The 22500-nt window shown below is 39.9% G+C and overlaps 3 protein-coding genes across 3 annotated transcripts in view; 2 read left to right on the forward strand and 1 right to left on the reverse strand.

The window, feature by feature from the left end:
• pitpnc1a (phosphatidylinositol transfer protein cytoplasmic 1a) overlaps window positions 1–9577 on the forward strand; it is an 82351-nt gene extending 72774 nt beyond the window's left edge. Inside the window, exons 7-9 of the mRNA XM_072693131.1 lie at window positions 3556–3711; window positions 4972–5035; window positions 7907–9577. Coding sequence (XP_072549232.1) covers window positions 3556–3711; window positions 4972–5035; window positions 7907–8220 — 534 coding nt within the window. The 3' untranslated portion in view covers window positions 8221–9577. The remainder of the gene's footprint in view (window positions 1–3555; window positions 3712–4971; window positions 5036–7906) is intronic.
• Window positions 9578–11448: 1871 nt separating this feature from the next.
• On the forward strand, window positions 11449–15915 carry dxo (decapping exoribonuclease). The gene is made up of 6 exons (XM_072694423.1): window positions 11449–12295; window positions 13420–13646; window positions 13766–13985; window positions 14114–14249; window positions 14372–14466; window positions 14559–15915. The coding sequence occupies exons 1-6, from the start codon at window positions 11859–11861 to the stop codon at window positions 14704–14706; spliced, it is 1263 nt and encodes a 420-aa protein (XP_072550524.1). The 5' UTR covers window positions 11449–11858; the 3' UTR covers window positions 14707–15915.
• A 618-nt stretch (window positions 15916–16533) lies between these two features.
• slc25a17l (solute carrier family 25 member 17-like) overlaps window positions 16534–22500 on the reverse strand; it is a 10033-nt gene continuing 4066 nt past the window's right edge. The window contains exons 6-9 of the mRNA XM_072694424.1: window positions 22327–22472; window positions 21051–21146; window positions 19785–19867; window positions 16534–19244 (exon numbers count right to left, since the gene is read on the reverse strand). Of these exons, the coding sequence (XP_072550525.1) occupies window positions 19097–19244; window positions 19785–19867; window positions 21051–21146; window positions 22327–22472 (473 nt within the window). The 3' untranslated portion in view covers window positions 16534–19096. The remainder of the gene's footprint in view (window positions 19245–19784; window positions 19868–21050; window positions 21147–22326; window positions 22473–22500) is intronic.

The raw sequence follows: 22500 nt of genomic DNA on the forward strand, positions 1-22500 counted from the left end.
AGCTGTGCTTTATAGTATTCTGATCTAAGAGCGTAGTCACATCACTAACTCTGTAATTATGAAATAACAAAACATGATAAAATCCATGCAACATGATGCCCTGTATGAGCACACCCATAATTAGTTTTTTAGATGACAGTATATCGTGCAGTCTCTGAAACCTGTCTGTTTGAGGTAAATGTGCAGCTCAGTAAAGTTTGAAGCAAGTGCTTGCAGTTCGCACAGTGCTAACAGGTTGCTTTAAACTTCCATTACTGGTGAGCTACATTAGCCTTGCTGAATCAATTCGCCCTCCAGGGCACTCTATAATGATTTGTAACTCTACAGTCGTGTCTCAGCCATTTTCTGTCAATTTTTTGGCTCTACGTGGTTGTTTCTGCCAGAAGCAGAGAGAGAGAGAGAGAGAGAGAAGAGAGAGATGTGAGTATTTTGGCCTTGATATTGAATTAGTTTCTCCATAATAGGTTGCTGGTTCTCATCTAGTAGAACATGTGTTCCTGTCATTCCAAGGGGTGGAAGGTGTTGCTGCTGCGCGCACACACACACACACATACAAAAAAAAAAACTCAGTTGCGGCTACCACAATGACTTTATCAATTGGCCTTTGAAGCCAGCTGCTCCACAGCTTTACAAAAACCTCTCTCTCTATCTCTCTGTGAATGGATGGCTGTGTCGTATCGTACCTCAGCAGCACTCTGTTCTAGCCGAGGCTGCGAGAGCCGTGATCGATTATTACTGTGGGAAAAGGGATCACTTCTCTTCTGTAATCTCGTGATGAAGTGATCACTCAAGTCGCTCTGTACTCCCCTGACACACCCCAGTGTGTCTTACTGACGAACACACTCCGCTGTTTCTCACATCAGAGTAAACACCTTCTCTTGGCTAATCGTTAGCAGGTAATTAATTTGTACTATTCAAATTGAACTGCATGCTGAATTACATATAGATGAATTGTATTCCACCTCTGTATCGACAGGTTCCACTGAGCACTTTTTTCATGCTTGCTTAAATGTTAAGAAATGTTTTTGATGTCTTGAGGGACACATTAAAGCCCTGAACGCTGTTGTTAAAACAAAGGCGGAACTGAATGGGAATTAAAATAGCCAATACCCGGTCCATTAATAATATGCCTGGATTGGATCGGTTCGGAATGTCCATAGTATCGATTGAGAGTTAACTCTAATTGTTGACACCTACAGGTTTAAAATATTTAATATTAAATTACTCCATGTTTTTCTTATTGCTGGCAATAATGGAGTTGTGTTGGAGTTCAGAGCTCTATATTGGTGTAGTCATTTTCTTTCTAATAGATCTAGCACTTCATTGACTTAACCAGAAGATCCTACAAGAAATATATTAATAGCAAGAGCTGTGATTTTGATATTTTACAGTGCAACAGAACCTAGCACAGTTACCCCTTCGGAAGAGCTCGCCCATTTCTTTAAATGTAGTCACAGTTGATTGGTTGATCAGCGGTTGCAATGGGAGGAGACATATTTTAAGTACTTACCCTCATAATGTTGAGAGCTATAGACAGTTGGGTTACCTGCCAGTACCAAATTGGAACACATTCGTTAATCTTACTCTTTGCAGAGAGAGAAGTCTTTAGAAAAACTAATCAAAATAACCACCAACATCCTTTCATCGAATCCCTGAATGAATATTGAGGTCAAGTAATTGCTGCCTTGGTGCATTAGTGCATAAGTGCATTAATGAAAAGTGGTAAACAGAGTCAGCCAGAGCGGCCCCGGTTTCAGTCAGTCTGCCTGGCTTCCTCTGTATGAAAGCTTAAATCGGTCCGAGAGTGAATCAGTAAAAGAGCTTGCTGCTGCTTGAGCGTGGTAATGATTAGAGTATTCAAACACTGATGCTTTCAGTAACAGTGAGTTTACTTGCACCCAGAATCTGTACATATAATCCTCCCTCCTCAGCTATACACACTAGGCAATTTTCATCTCTCTCAGCAAGACCCACATAGGAGAGTTATATTATAATATATACCTGTAATATGACTGCTTTCAAAGCACGTCCGTTCCTAAGAGACCCTAGATGTTTGCACTAAATTCTTGTTTTGTTTTCTCCATTAAAGATATATGTTGTACACTACACTCTGACAAATAAGATGCTCCCAATAAGCTTTAGATTGGTGAAGGATCTTTGCATTAGGCAAAGGTTCTTTAAGCTTTCAAAAGGTACTTTACATGCATGAATTGTTTTACAAACATGATTATCTAGGGAAGCAAAAATGGTTCTTCTGTGGCATTGCTTAAAATTGCCTTTGGTAGCGCTTTTATTTTTATGAATGTGTGTTTGTACGTGCATTCATACTGAATCACCATGGTTCGGTGTATGCAGTCTATAGGTACACTTTATGGGCAAGCCACTTCTGCTGAATGCTGCAAGCTCCAAAAATAACCCTGTTTATCTGCAGTGACTGGTTATTTTCCAGTAACACACCAGTGAAACGTATTCTGAAAATAAGGGAGGACTTCATGTGACTCTCACTCTACCGTTTTACCATTTATTACTGAACTGTATTGATGTATTCATACTAAAGATTGGAGCTGAATTGATACAGAGCAAATAGGGATCAGTATTCTATTGTATTGTGGATACAGGTGGGTCATAAAAAAGTTTGGGAACCTCTGTCCTAAGCTGTAAACTGTTAGCAACATGTCATACTGGGCTTAGCTCAAGCTCACTGGTGACTAAAATGAAAATAATGCCCTATTATTGCTGCTTTATTTCCTGTTGTACTCAAACTGTGAGGTCCATATCATGGTGTGAACCAAACCATGACTTTTGTGTACTGTTACACCTCTACTGTAAACTTTTTTTTTTTAAATAATAAAAATAAATCACTGAAAGCCTAACATTGCCATGAGAGTCACATCCATGATGAGTCTGACCACAACTGTAGGCCTAGTTCTTTTCAAATGCACAAGTCTAGTCTAGTCTAGTCTGCTGTTGTTGGCGAAGAATGCAACAGTCTTCGGTGATGAAACTGCAGTGATCGGCCCTTAACCAATGCGTACCTTGATTGGCAGTGCAGTGTGACGCACTTTCCTATTTATAGGCAATCTATCTTGCCAAACGTGCGAGTCAGACTCATTAGCTAAAAAGAAAATCTTTGATTAATAGCAGCCTGTGAGATGAAGATAAAGAGGGACTTCCTATTGTGCCACTCTGCAAGTCGTCCCGCAAAACGCCTTCCAATGAGCGCTGCCATTAATTATAGATCAGAGACTGACGTAAGGCCTCATTGTCATTCAGTGTGTATGGATGGTCCCTTTATTGCTCAAGGAGACTGTAATGGATGATGATATGCTGAGAGATACATCATTAAAGCAACTCAAGAAATGTACATCCAAATGGAGTATATGTGCAGCCTGAATGCAGAACAAGAAGCACGCAGAGGCTCATGAGGAAGTGTTCATATCGATCCAGAGGGGAAGGGGGTAGACTCCTGGGTGGGAATCATTACTGAGATGTGTGTTTTCATTTATTTATATATTTATTCATATATTTATTTTTTCTACTGTTCAAACCCTACAGGACCTGCGCTACTTTAAGTCAGAGAAAACAGCACGGGGTTTGCTGCAGGAGGGCTGGAGGGACACGCAAGAACCCATCATGTGCTCATATAAGCTGGTGACTGTGAAGTTCGAGGTGTGGGGGCTACAGACGCGTGTGGAGCAGTTTGTCCACAAGGTCTGTCTTGCTGAGCATGTCTCAAAAGGATATACCACTTTGACACACCCACCTTGTTTTTGCACTCCTTGGCCATTTTATCAGAAACCTCTACAGTACAGATGCCTAATAGGATTACAATTACTGACCGTTGTGGCACAATTTCAGTGCCACTCTAACGGTAGTGGCATGTTAATATGCATTACAGTGGTAGGAATGCATCAAACAGCAGTGCTGATAAAGTAGGTATTGGATGATGATTAAATGTGCCCTAGAATGTCAAACATTCTGTGGAATTCTGTAAACCTCAAGCACTGCTTTGGCATAACCAAAACAGCGTTGGAAAACAGGCCAAACCCCCAAAACTGTCTTGACTCTATTTGCTCTTCCAAAATGTACATAAACCCAGAACAATAGTGAAAGCTCTTAATAAAGATGCCAAAACAGTAAAAGGTGACGTTGACTGAAAAAATATAGTGTTCTCTGAAAAATATGGGTTGCTAATCCTGCACCGGTGTCCGCAGAAGGGGAGCTCAAACTCGCAAAGGCAAGTGGCACTCTGTGCTAGGCTAAAATCTGATGCTAGCTTCATGCCTTAAGGAACGATTGGAGGTTCTTCAATTTGAGATTGGAGGAACCTCTTAAGGTGCTTTGGGAAACCTTCAAGAAACCTTTTTCTTATAAAAAAAAACATTTCTTGAAGGTTCCTTTAAAGCACAGTTTCAAATTGAAACCTCAAAAAGTTCCTCAAAGAAATTAAACACTATTGTTTCATTGAAAATGAACTGGACAACCTCAGCTGCTAGCAAATACTTGATCAATGCAATCTTTGGCATTTTTAAATGCTTACTGTCTGGTTAATTAGTGTACCTGCTGAAATGGCCAATGAGTGCACCTGATAAATTGTATATTGTATATGTTTATCAGTGTGAGCGCACTTGAGTGGTATTGCAGATCTGCATTGCTTTATGCTGCACTATAAGAAACCTTAGGATGAATACAGAGACGTGGAATGCACTGTACATGGTCTTCACAATATCTAGTCGTCCTTGTCCTGCTTGTGTCAAGACTTCCTTTACTCCCCTTTCACATCCTCTCCAGTGTCTCAACACTATTTGCCCTTGCCTGAGGTTTCTTTTCCTCCATTATACCCAACCATCCATTAGTCATATAGACACGAGTAGTGGCGTAGATGAATCATTACCACCGTCCTTGTGTTTATGATGTTGTGACCTCATGAAGACTCACTGCCTTGTTGTCTGTCTCTCTCTATCTCACAAGGTGATAAGGGACGTCCTGTCACTGGGGCATAGACAGGCCTTTGCCTGGGTGGACGAGTGGATTGGTAGGTAGACTAACCATCAGTGGTTATTTCTAGGTTTCGCTTCTAGGCAGTGTGTTTGTTTATTATTTATTATTTTTATTGTGTGGAATGATCGTGACAAGATTCAAACAAATTGCCTCCTATGTATAATCAGACCCTGAGGCAGTATGCTGCACAGTATTTCTACAGTGGGAACAACCTCAACCTCATTTTTATCTGGCAGGCAACAGGCCTTTATTGTTAATGGATACAGCGCCAGATTCATAACTCCCACTCAACAACACACACTGTTCAACGTTGGTGTGGTTTAATGGGTAACAACATCACCCTCCGCATGGCAGACTGGGGTTTGATGCCCTGGCTGAAAAAAATGACCAGCCTTACTTTTACTTCTTGATGATTCTAACTTAATGCTTACTGTACAACAAAAGAAAGTCATGATGGTGGCTCTGACTGCAGCCAAGAAATCAATCTTGAAAGGATGGTTTGAACCTAACCTTTCTTTATCTCAGTTATGGTGTAGATATTTTCTGGACATTCTTATTTTAGAACGGGCAACTGCCAGATTCCACAGTGCCAAGGCAACAACGATTTGCTTTTGTACTGAGGCCATTAATTATGTTAAGACTCTGTAAACATAGTTGCTTTTGTAGAATGTGTATTAATGTATGATGTACGCATACATATGTTTGTACATGTATGTATGTGGATGCCCCCCCATCCTTCTGTGGTGTTGATATGCATAAGTGTTCTTTGAGTATTTGCTATCAAAAATTAAAAAAAAAAAAGTTATTAACAAAAAATACAGCAACAAATAAGCTACAGAACTAAATTAATATTTAATAAATATGTGGTATCTAATGTAATAACATCCAACTACTGTCAGAGCACCATCTGTGCTCTGAAATCTTAGATGCAATTGCAAGTGTTGCTGCCATGAATCTTAATTCAAAACGATAAATACAAGCCTTGTAAATACTGTTTGTTAATATATTGGAGTTTGTATGTGTGTGTTCATAAACCTGCCTGTGTGACCAAACATGTTTGAAACCTAGAAAAAGGGATTTCAGTTCATTTCACCAGATTTTAAACTGAAACTTACTCTCTCGTTCACATTGCGCTTTTTTTTGGAGAGTGTGTGTTATGAATTACTGGCATTTTTTAGATCTTGCATGATTTGTATTGCTTTCTGTATTTGTATGTGTGGTTAGTTATATTGGTGAGTGAGCAAAAAGATCTTTTACTAAAAGATTAGTAATGTTGTTTTGCTCTGAAGGTCACAGGTAGTGTGTTTTATAAATCTGGCCCATTGGCTTTTATAGCCTTTAGTCTATTGGACTCGCATAACTTTAGTGCTGGGTGGTGCAGTCACTGTGATCAGAGGAGTTACTGCTAATTTCACATTTTAAATATAACTTTTTTGGACACCACAAAGAATCCCATGAGTATGTGCTGACAGGCCATTGCCCTAAGGTATTTTGTTAAATGCTGCGCAGAGCTTAATCTGCTCCTGTGTATCTCCAGGTTTGTTTGTTTTTTTTAAGCATAGAATCCCTTCACACAGTGCGTTGTTGCAATGAATGGTCCAGACAGTTGAATTCTGTATGGGTGAAGACCACTGGTTTGGTTGTTTTTTTTTTTCTTGCATAGGATTTGCTCTCTTTCGAAATGATCTGTGAAACGATCTTGTTTAAGAAGCAGATGCATGCAGTGTCTTTTAAAGTAGGCATATGTAAACAGCGCAGCCCTGAGCTCCTCTCCCGCTGAGAGAGACTTCACCAGCACTGTTTGAGGCTTATCTTTGATCAGAAAGAAGAAAAGGAAGAGTTTGTGAGCTGTATGGGAGCCAAATCTTGTTTTTAAAAGTGTGCTGTGATCAGTAAGATCACACAGTAGGTTCTGCCACTTTGTGCAGTGAATGGCATCCATAGTACGGATCCACTCAAGTGTGTTCTCTGGGGAGACTCCAGCTAGTTTTAACTTTGATAACTGCTCTGTATAAAAGAATTACTCTTGTTTTTTTATGATCTTTGAAGCTGAATATTTGTCAAATAAAAGCAGACTACAACACAACAAACATCACTAAATGTTGAGCAGTTGTTTTCCTCAAAAATATCGTCAATTATTAAGCTTCAGCACGCTTCCACTGTGAGCACTCCCATTGTGTGTGTAATACCACCAACTCAAAAATTAGAAAGAGCTGCTGTGCGATTGGCAAAAATTCAACACTATCCTTGTACGAACTGCTGAAAGCTCAAGAAAAAGAAACTGATTGCTGCAATTCTGGAATCCAGGCACCAAAACACGTCATGCTCTGAAATCAGGTGTGGGAGGAAAAAAATCCAGCTGTAGTTGCTGAATCCCGGGTCATGCTGCTTGCCATTAATTGCCTAATGTGCTGTTGGTCAGCACAGGCGTCTGTTAGCTGCTGTATCGGCACTGAGGAGCCCCACTTTCCCCTGAGCGTGCTGGCAACCTAGCAATGCTGCACCAGCGTCAGTTCAAAAAGAGGCAGTGATAGCTTCATGTGTTGGAGGAGACGTGCTAGTCTTCACCCTCCTAGTGTTGGCGACATTGCTAGTGATTTAGGGAGTTCACATGAATGGGAATTGAGTAGTAAAATTAGGGGGTAAAAATCACAATCATTTAAACTACTGAATCCCAGTGTGTGGTCTGCTGGACGGATATCAGAAGATGTCATGATCCAAACATTTAGTCATGAATATGAATCAGCATCAAACACAAAAACATTGATTTGACTTCTGGTATGCTTTTTGTCAATGCTCAGAAAGTGTTCGTTTTCAAGGTTTCCATCTTCCCTTTAAAGACGAAATAAAAAGCCTACGACTGCTTTGTCGCATGACTAAGAATTCTCTTTGTCTCCTTTTAAAGACATGACCATGGAGGAGGTGAGAGAGTATGAGCGTGCTACTCAGGAGGCCACCAATAAGAAGCTGGGCACCTTCCCCCCAGCGATCTCAATCAGCGAGACGCCCCTCCCGGGCTGCGGCCGCAGCGGACCTTCCAGCGCCCCATCCACCCCACTGTCCACCGAGGCTCCGGACTTTCTCTCTGTGCCCAAAGACAGACCCCGAAAGAAATCGGCCCCAGAGACCCTCACCCTGCCAGACACGACCAGGAGGAACTCCGGCTACAGGCTGCCCAGCCTCTTTTCCTGGGGCTCCAGCTCTGCCCAGCCTGAATGACCCCAACAAGGACAGGATCACAAATCCCAAGGTCACAAATTCAGGAAAGTGTCCACTAGACACAAACACAGCGAGCCAGTCTCAGCTCGGAGAGGGAGGGTAGATGCTTACAAGCACTTGCAAAAACAGTGACTTTCCAGCCCCTCCAACCTCAAACTGTACACAGGAACTCAGCCAAGATCTGATCTACAGTAGGCCCAAAGAGCACACACACACACCGCCCATCCAAAAGCATCCCAGTCCACAGTTCACGGTTTCTCAGGAGTTGTTGCATTGACACGGAGATCAGGTTTCCTAGCTTCTGTAGTTTTGTGGTCCTGGAAGGACAGATCGCTCAAATGTGTCCTATTCCAGTGGAAAATTAAAAATTACAGTTTTCCATTTCTGTATGACGAGACCCTTGAATCTCTTTCACTGTAACGTTGACATGTAAAACACATTAATCTATCGAAACCTTTTCTCCAAATTACTCTGGAATATTTCTGTTGAAATTCTCATTCAGTGTAAGGCACAGCTGGCATTTTCAAAATAAAAAAAATATATACATAGCCTAAGGAATAAGAACTGAAAAAAGACGTTCTGAGGTTTTGAGTTGACGTGATGATTTGCTTCTATTGGAACATGATTGGTCCTTCTTGTTAAGTGAATTTCAGTGAAGAACATGTTTCCAGTGCTTTGTTTTAATGTTCTGGTGTTCTTCTCTGTGCATATTCTTGTTGTGGTTCTCCATTTTGTTTTCCTTTTTTCCTGTTTTCCTGTTTTGATTGGACCTGTGTCCAGTAACAGAGTCCTCAACCCACGTTATGGGTTTACATCTGCTATGTTCAGAGACTTGCTGAACGTATGGTTCCACTAGCTGAACGTCTCTGTTTTTTTGGCTTTGACTAGTTGCTCTCCAGAGCTGCAGACTCTTAATCCTCAGTCTATTCCTGAAATTATGGACTTCCATGCTTCTGTATGTACAGTCAGTTTCACCCCCACCCCATTATCAACTCCATAATAATTTGTTGATTTATGTAGTATTCTACCCTTTGATTGATTGTACTGTATATTCCCATGGTTCATTGGCATGTGATGCATTGTATGCAGTATAAGAATAGAAAACAAAGTTCTCAAGGAATGCTTTTAAGGATTTCTGGATTGCTGTGTAAAATGTATTGGAAGTGCTTGCTGCTGGACGCTGTTGTACTTTGTAAATGAAAAGGCTCTTTATTCTCGCTGGCTCGCGCATACCCGTTCTATCCGAATATAGTTCCGCTACTTTCTATGGGAAAGAGACATCAAGCTATCAGCTGGAGAACTCCCGTTTCCTGATGTTAACCTTTAGCCATTGTGAAAATAAAGCTTCTACTCTCTACTGCAGTTGTAGATTCTTTACTTCAGTTCCACTGTACACATGACTTCACTGAGCGATTTCTTAAGAAGACCTGTACAACTGCTCCTTTATGCATGTATCTAATCAGCCAGTCATGTCATCAGCCGAAATTCAGAGTGTAAAATCAAGCATGTTTGGGCCAGCAGCTTCAGTTAATGTTCATATTTAACCATCAGAATGGTGAAAAACAATAAAATGGTATGGTTTATATATTTCTAGAACTGCTGATCTCCTAAGATTTTCAGCTCCTCCGTCTCTATAGTTTACTCATAATGCTGCAATAAAGAAAATGAGGGAGAGACTTGTGCTCTGTACAACTGCGGTGAGCAGAAAAGCATCTCAGAATGCACAACATGTACAACTTTGAGGTGAATGGGCTACAACAGGAGAAGGCCATGAGGGGTACCACTTCTGTCAGCCAAGAATAGAAAGCTGAGGCTGCAGTGGACACTGTCTCATCAAACCTGGACAGTCTCAAGGTGTGATGAATCCCAATTAATGCTGAGGCTCACGGATGTTTGAGTCAGAATTTGGCACGAACAGCTTGACCAATTGCCTGTCGTGAGTCAACAGTCCAGGCAGATGGAGGTGGTGTAATGGTGTGGAGGGAGAGGGGGGGATTGATTGATTGATTGAATTTCATCACAAGCCTGTTTGAGTATTTAGTGCCACATAATGCACCATGCCACAAAGAGAAAGTTGTCTCAAACTGGTTTCATGAAGATGAGGAGGAGCCTGCTGTTCTTCAGTGATCTATTGGCTCTGAAGTTAATGGGACAGCTTTGGGATGTGGTAGAACAGGAGACAGTAATCCTGTAAAAACTGCAGGAATCGTATGCTGCTGTCTTGTTAAAATCGTGGGGGAATCCATGCCATAAAGAAGTTTTGAGAGCAACAGGAGGCCATTTAGGCTTAATGAATGTCTAGGAAACCAGTCCAGTGTGTGATGTGCCCCCTCTAGTGGCTAGAGCTTTCAAAGCACACACTTTCCTAGTCTTTCCTTCAGGGAAGCCCCTGATGCTTTTGTAAAATGTGCTGAATGTGAATGAGAAGAACAATACAAGTGTTATGAGTACTTTGAATCTCTAAATGACAATATATGAAGTAAGCCTTCATGTTTCTCTGTAACTGAATTAAAAAAAAATACAGGTACAAGGTTTTCTATTACAGGTAGGAAAAAAAATATTACAAAAGTAAAATTCCTTCAACATATGGTACCACAATATAAGTAAGTAGGTATTTTCCACCTATGAACATCCATGTCTTTTACCTTTTCATTTTGGACCAAAGACAACATAACATGACTTATTACTGGATTTTCTCAAATTCTTAATGTTACGTCTCCAAATATTCTTCTTAAACTATAAAAAATATTAAAAATGTATTTTTACAAAATATTGAATCCTGAGATTGTAAGTTAAGACAAGAAAGCAATTATTTCAGTCACATTATTTCAAAATATTGATCACATGCTGCTTAAAACAGAGGGTGTAGAACCTGCATTTGTTACGGGCAGCAGAGACACAGTCGCAAGCCTGACTGACCCTCTACAAATGATATGTTCTGCTGATTTTCTGTAAAAGTAAAAATAGGTGAACAAACCTTTTAGGAAAAACGTTGCTTTGACTGCAAAAATACAGAGCACAATTTCAAATATATCAAATATCAAATCATAAGCAGTTCTATATTAAACTGTGCAGAAGTTTTTGTAGATATTGTGGGTTTTTGGGTTTTTTTTGTTCACAAATCAACATACAGGTGCACAATTCTTTGGCTGCGACTGTATATAAAAGCGGATGAAGACTCTTATTTTGAAAGCCATGTGGTCGCTGTTGACGCTTTCACAGCGTCAGTGCCTCCAAAATCAAAACAGCTAGCTAACCCTGCATAGCTTAGATACAGGGCTCTTCTGTTGAGCAGTTAGTGCTAGCTAGCTTTTAACTGTCTACACCTTGCAGTGTGTTGTTTTTAATATTATGGGCTTTCTTCGCTGTTGACCTTGTTTTTGGCCTGTAACTTGTCGGTGACTGAGAAAAGAAAGCTCGCCATCAAGCTAGCTAGCCTGCATCAGCTAGCTAGCTAAGCTAATTGACGTTAACCACTCAGTTTTACACTGGTAGCAAACAACTACAACTACCAACAGCTGGCGAGTCTTACTCGAGCCGTTATTGCTTATATTTGACAGTAAACTCTCCTCAAACCACCAAAATGGTAAAATCACTGCTTTAGCATTTAGCTAGCTAGTGCTGACACAGGTGAGGACATGGAGCGTCGCTACGACAGACCCCGGCAGTCGGGCTCTCTCCTGAGCGCTTCCCGCGGTCATTATAATGCCGACAGAGACCGGAGTGAGGACCGCTGCGTCCACAAACGCTTCCGATCAGGTGGAGACACGTTTGGCTCTCTTCCCCAGAGCCTGAGCACACGGAGACAGCTGTACGAGCGCGACTTCCCGATGTACAGACAGCCTGTGGAGGTGGGATCCTTCTCCCTGGACTCGAAGCGCAACTTTTTCAACGATTCCAGGCAACTCCGGTATTATGTTGACCCTGGGAAAAGCCCCCATTTCAGTCTGAGAGACGGATATCACGACCGGTTCGTTAAAAGGGACGACGGCGTGAAGGAGAAACTTGACCACATCCTACGGTGGATTCTGGAGAACAGAGGCAAGCTCCAGTCTGGGAATTCAGCCTCAGGCCGGTAAGACTGCTGCCCAGTGCGGTGTGTTGGCTCTAAAGGAGCCCAGCCTACAGGTTCTATCTATTAAACTGTTTAGGGAGTTTCTTCTAACTATTAGCTACTTATCTGCCTTAAACCGAGCAGCCAACTTTACATCGCACCAGCATGACGCTGGTCGCTACCCAGGCGCACAGTATGAGCTCAGTTGGCCTCAAGAGGGCGCTATAGGGCCTGCACGTATTTGTCACTGTACAGTGTGCACTGCAAAGAGAAATGTGTCCTCCGCATTTAACCCATCTGTGGTAGTGAACACACTCACACACACACACTCACACACACACTAGTGAACTAGGGGCAGTGAGTACACACACACATACCCAGAGCAGTGGGCAGCCCACTTCAGCGCCCGGGAAGCAGAGAGGGTAAAGGGCCTTGCTCAAGGGCCCAACAGTGGCAGCTTGCCAAGCCCACTCGAACCCACAACCCTGTTATCAATAGCCCGGCTATTTACTATAATTACAATTGCAAAGAAAAAATGGCAGTTGTTGTAATTGCAGTTTGAACTAGTGCAGCTAAACTGCTGTTGGCTGAAAAGGCTGTAAATATCCAAACCCAATTAGGTCCAGGTTTTTTTTTTCTTTCTATAAGTGTAGACTATAGTCTGTATAGACTAGATTATTACTGGTACTTTAACAATGATGATAAAACTACATCTAATATTCGTATTTAGATTTTTTTTTTAAAGAGAAAGAGAGAATTGGAAAACGTAAATATGGGCCCTTTTAATGTTGTCCAAAAACAATTGTATATAGATGCTGAAGTTATTGTTTTTTGTACATAATCACTGTTGGACCTTGACAATAAGGCTTTTCTTTATTTTTCTTGTAGAGCTAAATTGACACCTTTACAAGAGGGAAAAAAACCTTATTATAATTGAAGTCTGTGTAGAAAAATTGGTCATTTCTTTTGGTCCATTGGTCCATTTCACGTGACAGAGACTGTATGAATAACTATTTAATCATAGTACAGTTCATGCATTCGATTGTTGTTTAAATTTGTCCAAATTCTTCATAGAACCATCACTGTTGCCGGCAGTGTGAAAATACTGAACCTGTACAGAATCATTGAACAACATTAATTTCCAGTGCGCTAGGTGTAGACTTTGTCACATGGCGGGGCCACTTAACCAAGCTGTTGACTACGCCGTATGAGACTCAGGAGGGATGGCTGCTGGCCGTGTCCAAGTTTGGAGGCACTCTTTACATCAGTGAAGTGGAGACGGAGGCTGCCCGAGTGAGCCGAGAGAACCGCACGGAGAGGCATGAGGAGATGATGTACTGGGGTTATAAGTTTGAGCAGTACACCTGTGCAGGTATCATAACAATGTCTTTTTTTTTTGTTACTTTTTGTTTTGCACTGGATGATAATGTAGCTACTAAGAAACAACAGCCATAACACACCAACTAACTACTTGTGTTTTCTCCTTTTTAGATGATGTGAGTAGTGTTCCGGACGGAGGTGGAGTGGTCAACACCAATGAGGCTTTCTGCACCGTGGTCCAGACTCGTCTGGCTGACCATAAGCTTCTCTTCTCTGGGGAGGTGGACTGTCGGGACAAAGACCCCAAAGCACCTTCAGCTCCAGCCTGCTACATTGAGCTCAAGACTTCTGCTGAAATCTGTACCCCGAAACAGCGCAGTAACTTTCACAGGTGAGACTTTTGACATTCCTTATGCCTCAGATTAACTTTGCTCTTGACAAACATGCACTTGATGCTGTCCTGCAGTAGAAAACTAGATTTATGTTGGCACAGTTAAATAATCAGAGATAATCTTTCAGGTACAAGCTGCTGAAATGGTGGGCACAGTCATTTCTTCCTGGAGTTCCACAAATAGTTGCCGGCTTTCGAGACCAGGATGGAGTAGTAGTTTCTGTAGAGACGTTCCATATCTCCAAAATATCCCAACTCATCAAGGTTTGTCTGTATTAATTAATAGACTAAACAGAAATGGACTGTCCACTCAAATAACCAAAATTCCAATAACCAAAAAAAAAATAAATTGAGTCATATCACATTCTCTCCTGTTTCTCATACAGAATGAGTATAACTGCTGGAAGCCAACAGTCTGCATGAACTTCTGCAGTGATTTCCTGTCCTTTGTAAAATCTGTTGTAAAAGATGATGATCCAAGGTATAGAGTTTGCTTATTACGTAGGTTTACTCAGATCACTTTCTGCTTATGGTGGAGGACATGTTCTTATCATTTCTAACATTGTCTTTCAGATTGGTGTACCTTTTTGCTTGGGAACCACACAGAGACGTGAGCTACTCTGTTCACAGAGACTCTGAATATACATTCTTACCAGACTGGTATGTTAAGCAAATGTCGAGCCATCATGCTCCAGAGACACATCACCGACCTAGCCCTTAAATGTAATTATCTGTGCGTTTGTAGCCTAATGGATTAAGCTGGTGGTGCCTTCGCAATGATGGTTTTGAATGCCATCTTCATAACACTGCAGGAAGTGTCACTGACTTTTACCTTGCTGTCACAAATATACTATTGAGAAATAAGTGGTTTACCTTTTATTAAGTGATTTTACTTTTAATTGTTTTCTTTTCAAGGCTTAACAAAGACTTTTGTGTAAACTCTGATTAAAGTCTTCTTGGCGATATTATCATAAATCGCTTAATGGGGTTACGAGCATGGAAAATCAGTTTCCTCACTTTTTAAAGAGTTAACACACCATTTATGTTTGAGCTAAGCCACAAAACAAACTTTTCAGTAGAAGGGAACAACCTTCCTGACTTTCATTGGAAGAAAATAAAGATGAAATAATAAAGAAGGAGGACTAACCGAGAATTCCTTAGCATAATCTAAAACCATCAGCTAGATGGTTGAAACTTGGACACAATTGGATGTTGCAACAGGACAATGACCTTAAACACACACCAAAGGTGAATGTTTATAGTAGGCTAACGTTAAGCTTTGAAATGGCTTTCTCACAGTTCTGACCTCAACCCTATCGTAAACATACGTGGCCAGGAAACAAATTTAATTAATTAAACCTTCTTTGAACATTTGAATTGAACATTTTCTGCCGCAGAAAAAGAACAGTTCAAAGAAGTCACTTAAAGCCCCAATACTGTCATTGAATCATGTCCATGAAGAGTGTATATAAACCTCTGATCACTGCGTGCAGTCAGTATAAATAAGTCCTATTTTGCAAATGCTTTCCCTAAACATTTAGAGTTTTAGATGTGCAAACCTAAAGCATATTGCAACCACATATCCCTCATATATCCAAGTAACAAGTTAGTGGTCATGGTGCCTCTAAGATTTGACATGTCTCTTATTTTATTTAAGGGAAGAAACAGAATACAGACCTCTAATTGGATGGATTCCAGTCTTATGGCTTGTCCCTAGTGTGATAAAAGGGTTAGTACCCTCTTGTATAATAGATGTGGAAGAACTGAGGAGATTGGTCTTATCGGGACCAAGGTAAAAGGCTGATTAGTTTCTTGAGGTCACAATGTTAGATGTTTGTCTTTTTTATTTTATGCTTTTTTGGAACTGACTTCTTTTGTAATATTTTTCTGAATAAATCTGGAAAGTGCTGTTTTGACATTTTATACAGAATTTTTACAAGATCATTCAGGCCTTTCGATGTCTTATGAATTGGGCCTCTAATTAAACATCTAAGTCTTTCCTAACATTTAACATGATCCGCAGTTTGGGCACCTTTCATCTTCTGTTTTTTGGATCATTTTCTTCTGGTAGAGGCCATCTTACTCTCTGCTTCAGCCTTTTTACAGATGGTTTGGCATTTGCATTCAGGATTGTCTGGTATTTTGTCCAATCCATTCTTCCCTCCACTCGTGCAGTATTACCAGTGCCACTGGCAGGCACACAACCCCAATACATGATAGATCCACCTCCTTGCTTCACAGTTTGCAAGGTGGACTTTTAATGAAATTCAGTTCCTTTATTGCCTCCAAACATCCTGTTACTGATCATGATCAAAAAGTTCTATTTTTACATTATCAGGTTACAGCACTCATTTCCAAAACTCTTTATTTATAGCAGACATGCATACGACTGTGTGTTAGCATGGCGCCTGAGGAAATAAAGCAATAAACACTTTAACCTCTTTTTCCTGTGCATATAAAAATTGTACTAAACTAAATGGAGGTTCCTGTTTAGGTGAAACTTGTATGTATAATTAGTTTGTTGAACAATAGAGAAAGCATGAACACGTTTTCCCTTGATAACTGATGTTTATTACAAGTAGACGCAATACCCAATTTCATTTCCTCATGCCCAAAGTGTACATTCAAGTAAATTAGTTACAAAAAAAGTTGTACAAATAAAGAAGACTCAGGTATTGAGTGCACGCATGAACTCAATTATATTAGAACGTAAACTAGTTTATATTGTACCAAGAGCTCTGACTGGCTAACCACAGCCTAACTGACACAGTACTATGGACAGCTGTGTCAAGAAATTCTATTGCATAGTGAAGTAAGTAAAGGTGTGAAAGGTGTGATTTCAGTTGACATTTATACCTTTGTAACTTTCATTTATAGTTAATTTACTTCAAAACAAATAAATGTGCACATACAAAGGTTAATAGTTTTAAAAAATCATTCTCATAAAAAAATCTAATCAGCATCACGGGTATTTGTCAGCCTTTTACATCAACCGCTTTACGTTCATAAACTCATTGCACATTTACAGTGATATTCTACTTAAATCAGCCTTTTCACACAAGCACATACTTTAGATCATCTGTGGCTTTATATACAAATAAAAACAGTGCTCATTTTTCCCCTTTACTGGTCAGATGTACTCTTTCATTTAAACTGTATCAAGCTTTATGTAAACATCTAAGTAAAGTCATTAGTGTAGCTGTTAATTAACGACTGCTTATCTCAGAGGACGGAGTTGGAACCTCTTCTAGATCCATCTGGGCTCCTCACTACTTCTCAATAATGCAAGGACATTTAGATGTTTACACAGATTGGTTGCAAAATAAGCTGTCTTTACAGAATTGTGTGTAAAGAGTTTAAAAGTTACAAAAGAAGAATTGATTTGCTTTTACTGGCTAAAGGAAACAATAAAGACACTGGGGCAAACCTATGCACATTTTAAAACACTGCTGTCAGTAACACAGGATGCGTGATAAAAAAGGACAAATTTGATCAGACGTGAGTTTCCCAAAAATGATCAATCATAGACGCAGGATGTGAGAAAAGCGCATCAGTTCTGTGAGTATTTTCTGTAAACCAAAGCCTGATGAATAAGCTGAAAGAACGTCTTTGCGGTCTCCTCTGCAGAGACAACCTGACCAGACGAACCCTCAAACTTGGATCCAGTCAGATCTGAAAAAATGTAACTGTAAAATCGGCTGATGGATGTTCAGCTATTGTAAAATACTCAAACAATATCAATGCCACAAACTAATAATAATAATAAAAAAAAAAACATAATATTGTTACTGCTATTTGTGTGTCTGTTAGGGTTGGGCGGTATAGCTGTACTACCATATACCATGGTTTTTAAAAACGTTGATGGTACCTCAAAACAAGGACGGTACTTCAAAATGACGACATGACTGAGGAGTCAGGTTTCAGTCCTGTGTCCATCTAGTTAATGGCCAAAAAAACGTATTCTCCCCCCCCATTTTAAATAGCCATAGTGTGGGAGTGCTGTGGGAGCTTTCACGTTCTGAAAACAAGCCCACCGTAGTTGAGTTAACGGCGCTCTGAGTTCGTTTGAAAAGGAGATCATGAAAACCTTGATATCAAGGTTGATATGTGCCTGAAAACACTCCTACGACTCTGTGCTCTCAGGTATGCTGCTTTATCCTCTAAACGTGAGCCTCAGTTAGCTGGAACACAGACTGTGCTGTGGTGTTTTAGCCTGCTGTCTAACTTTAGATATAGCTAGACACTGCTAGCTGACTACAATCCAGACATGTATTGAGACATGGTCTCAATTTGCTTTTCTGTTTCTCCCAACACCGGTCGCTCGACTTTGCTCTCAACACTTCTGTCGGGAGCTCAGCAGTTAGTCAGCAGCATCTGAATTGAGCTGTCTGATACTCGGTGGAGCTGTAGCTGAGCTAGTTAAGCAACGACTAGCTTGGCAAGTGGGCTACAGACTCAATACTATAGAGAGGAAAATTGGAGTCATTCTCATCTAGACCTAAGTGTGCTTTCTGCCAGAATTAATTATCATTGAGTTATAGTAAGCAGACAGTTATCCTGCTAACTCAGGTAATACTAACCAGCTTTCCTCTCCTGATTCAGAGCAGTTAACATTTTCAGTTGTCAAACTGACGATTTAACACTTATTGAATGAAAAATATAAAATTGTACTTGTCCACTTAGCTTTCCACCTTGTGAGCAAACTGAACTCTGTATTTGATCATTTTTCAGTTTTAAAATAACACAGGCTGAGGTGATGGAGAAACCATAGAAGTGTAGAAGCCTTTGTACTACTTGCGCAAAGTACTAGTAGTTATGGAGGCTTTGGGAAACACTCATTAATTAACTACCATTCTTACAAACTACTTAATGAAATACTTGGCGTTACAAAGCTTTTGGGAAACTCACCCCAGAACAGTGAGAGGCAAAGCTGTCCAAATCAAAAGGCATTGGAGTAAAATAATGTTAACAGACTTCAAAGATTATTTGAGGCATATCGAGTATGACCCACACTGGCAAATGTCAGTTAAGACAAGGCGTGTGTGCCTGAGTGAGGTTAGAGAGGTAGTCAGGGAGAGCAGGCTGTATCCGGTTAGCTAAGGCCACAAATCTTAGTGCTTCAGCTTCTTATTGAGGCCCATCATTTTGAAGGTAACTGCAGCAATCTTCTCATACACCACGAACATGAGGGCCGCTGTCAGGACCGTCTGCAGAAGCTTGGCCTCCAGACCTTTGTACAAGCCTATCACTCCGTTTCTCCTGGAAGAGAGATCAAGGACACAAGTGTTACTCTTCCAGGTTTTACAACAGGTGTAAATCTGTGTCCATGCGATATGATTAGATTGCAGCTCTTTGGGGGGGGGGGGGGGGGGGAATCAGTGCCTCAAAATCTCATTTTTCACAGTTATTCTGGTACACTTAACCTTGATTTTTACTGTGTCCAAAAACAATAATATACGTTACTGAATATTATTAAAAGTGTATTTAACGGATTCTGACTTCCCTAAACAGTTGCATGACTGATGCATAATTCTCTCTCTCTCTCTCTCTCTCTCTCTCTATATATATATATATATATATATATATATATATATATATATATATATATATATATATATATATATATATATATATATATATATATACACACACACACACACACATAATTTCTCTATAGATATCAAACCAAATATCAGTCTAAATTAGTCAGTTTATACTGTACAAACATTTGGCAGAGTTTACCAAAGTAGTGTGTAGAGTGTTTTAATTGCATTAGAGATTAAAAAACACTGGACTTACTTGATTCTGTCCATTAATAAATCCACCACATTGCGCAGGCTGCCCAGTGGACCTCCTTTCTCTTGTGATTTGTACTGGCCAAACTGAAAAAGGGAGAGGGGAAGGGGAAAAAAAAAACAAACAAAAAAAACAGTGGCAGAGATTAATCAAACAAATTGTACTTATTTGGCACCTTTTAAAGAAATCCAACTGAAATGACAAAACATTAAATCAGGTTTAAATACAACTACTTACAGCTAAAAAACAAAAAGATGGTTAGTTAAGATAAAATAAATACACAATGATTTATTATAAAGTATTATGCAAAGTAAAACAGTGTGCAGGAACTTGCTTCATTCATCAAAATCTTTCATTCAATCACATCTATTTACCTCCAGTACATTTACATAAGTTATTTCTTATATTTCTTATTTTCTAATAACTAACTAATTTTGTTTGTCTGACCTTTAAAGTCAGACAAATAAAATTAGTTATTTTTGGACCTGTCCTAAAATATTTTTTTAATATATAATTAACAGTGCGCCCTATATTATATTTGTTGAAGGGTCAGCTTGAAGCTACATTTGATTATCAATTAAGACCGGTCTTTATTTTATTGGTCTTTTTAGGAAAGGGTCTATTTCCTGTCTTTGTCTTTTTAACAGGCCCAAACAGTCTCCACACTTGAGAAGCTAACAGATTACAGCACCAGTAATCTGTCCGGCAAATATGGTCTCACCTCTGGAACTATATTAAAGTTCTAGTTTAAATAGTTTTATTTATCCACACTTATTTATTGTCCATTTGTTTATCTTTACTGACTGTTGCTGCTATATGCACATCTCTTTTGTAATTGTTATTTTTTTGTTCTTATATTTTTTCTGGGTCTGTTTTTAGAGAGCCCTAACCTTTACTTTTGAACAATTGTTTTACTTTAAAAACTAGACTGTAACTGCTACTTAACAAGTGTAAGATAAAAAGAACAGTAAAATGTCACTAAAATAAATAGAATGAAGTAAATTGATCAGTAATAAAACAGAAAAAAAAAATAGAATAATGATTTAAAAAAAAAAAGTAATATAGATTATAAAAAAAATAACTATTATATTATATTATGACCACAAAATGCCAGATAAATAACTAGAAGATCTGAGGGACCTTCATGATTCATAAGGCATTTCTGAGAACTAGTCTGGTACAAGGCCATGTATGATAAGAATAAAGTTATGAAGACATCAATTTTTTTTTGTTTTCTTTTTTTTTTTTTTTTTAAAAAGATGTATTTACCCTCAGAATGGCCTGGACGGTCTGCAGTGGATAAGTGGCCGACGTTGCGATGGCTTTGGCAATGGCCCCAATGAGAAAGATCTCAACTGATGAAACCTGTCACACGACAAAGTGCAGCATTTTCAGCTGAGCAGTTAGAATGAAAATATACCTTGTAGAACAGGCATCAAGTGATGGCTTTAGCCCAGAACACACTAACCCAGTGTTCTCCAGCAAACACAAACAAATCCAAACATTTGGTTGATGTGCCAGACCTGTTTTCTTAAGCCCATTCACAATGTTCTGGAATCTTTTTCCCCCAGTTCACTCTGGGTCATTTGGCTCATTTGATCTAATTCTTGAACAGTAAGAAGCCACCAGCCAACGTTCAAATGTTTGTGTTTGTCGGGGAACGTCAAGCCAGTGTGTCATGACCTGTAGTATAATAAATACAACTGAAGCCTGATTTGGGTGAAAGGCAACAGAGATAACAAGGTTAGGTTCGTAAGGGGAAAAAAGTGTAACTTGCGTAACCCTGATTCTATGAAACAGTGAGGTGTTTTCCATAGTGAGATTCTAAGCTAATGCCAAAAAACAATTCTTTTGACTGCTGCTACTTGCCAATGGCATATGCACACAATATGGACAAACCTATTGGGGCACTGCTTATTCAGTGTTTCTACTGAACCGGGTAAAGGTATTTATTAAAAAAGTGCTTTTGTTAGAGTAACTGCCTCTACTGTCCAGGGAAGGCTTTCTACTAGATTTTGAAGCATTGCTGTATTTGATTGCATTCAGCAACAACAGCGTTGGGGAGCTCAGGATGTAGGATGATCACCACCCCACCTCATCCCAAAAGTATTGGATGGAGCACTATCATTCCTGAAAAAACCTGGAGCTGTGTGTGTGTGTGCATTTGCACATATGTGTCAGCAATAGTAGAAGTAGCTGAATGCATTCATTAGAATGAAAACACCTCCCAAATTGTGATTTGATGGATCTTCTGCAAGTGTCTCCTAGTCTTTTGTCCAGTCTGCGAAAGTTTCAGCAGGCGGCAAATGCAAATGTCAATCAGAAAAGTGCTGACTGTTTAACGGGGTGTTTCTAATGGCCGCTACAGTTAACATGCAGCACTATAGAATCACATTCACAATATCATCAGTTTGTTGAAAATACAACCTGCTTCAAGCTTTATCTGTACAGGAGACGTGTAAAACTTTTAATAACAGAGGTTTCCCGTAATAAACGAATTCAATCACAATGAGTGTTATCACTCATTAAATAGTAAAGAGCTCACCTTCCTTCCACCTCGACCTGCCTTCCTTTTCATGGCCTCGTAGAACATGAACTGCACTGCTGGGTTGAACACCAGCACCAAGGATGGGAGTATGCCGTTCCACAGAGTTCCCACTCCCTCCTTAGCGATGATCTGGGAGAAGGCATCTTAGAGAGGAGGACAAAATCGAAATCT

This window comes from Salminus brasiliensis, chromosome 12 (assembly GCF_030463535.1).
Source record: "Salminus brasiliensis chromosome 12, fSalBra1.hap2, whole genome shotgun sequence".
NCBI classification, from domain to species: domain Eukaryota; kingdom Metazoa; phylum Chordata; class Actinopteri; order Characiformes; family Bryconidae; genus Salminus; species Salminus brasiliensis.

Bases quoted from the DNA above. Each gene is read 5' to 3' on its own strand.
- dxo (XM_072694423.1), top strand. From the start codon at position 11,859: ATGGAGCGTCGCTACGACAGACCCCGGCAGTCGGGCTCTCTCCTGAGC. The intron at 14,250-14,371 runs GTTTGTCTGTAT...TTTCTCATACAG, and splicing joins AAATATCCCAACTCATCAAG to AATGAGTATAACTGCTGGAA. The intron at 14,467-14,558 runs GTATAGAGTTTG...ATTGTCTTTCAG, and splicing joins GTAAAAGATGATGATCCAAG to ATTGGTGTACCTTTTTGCTT.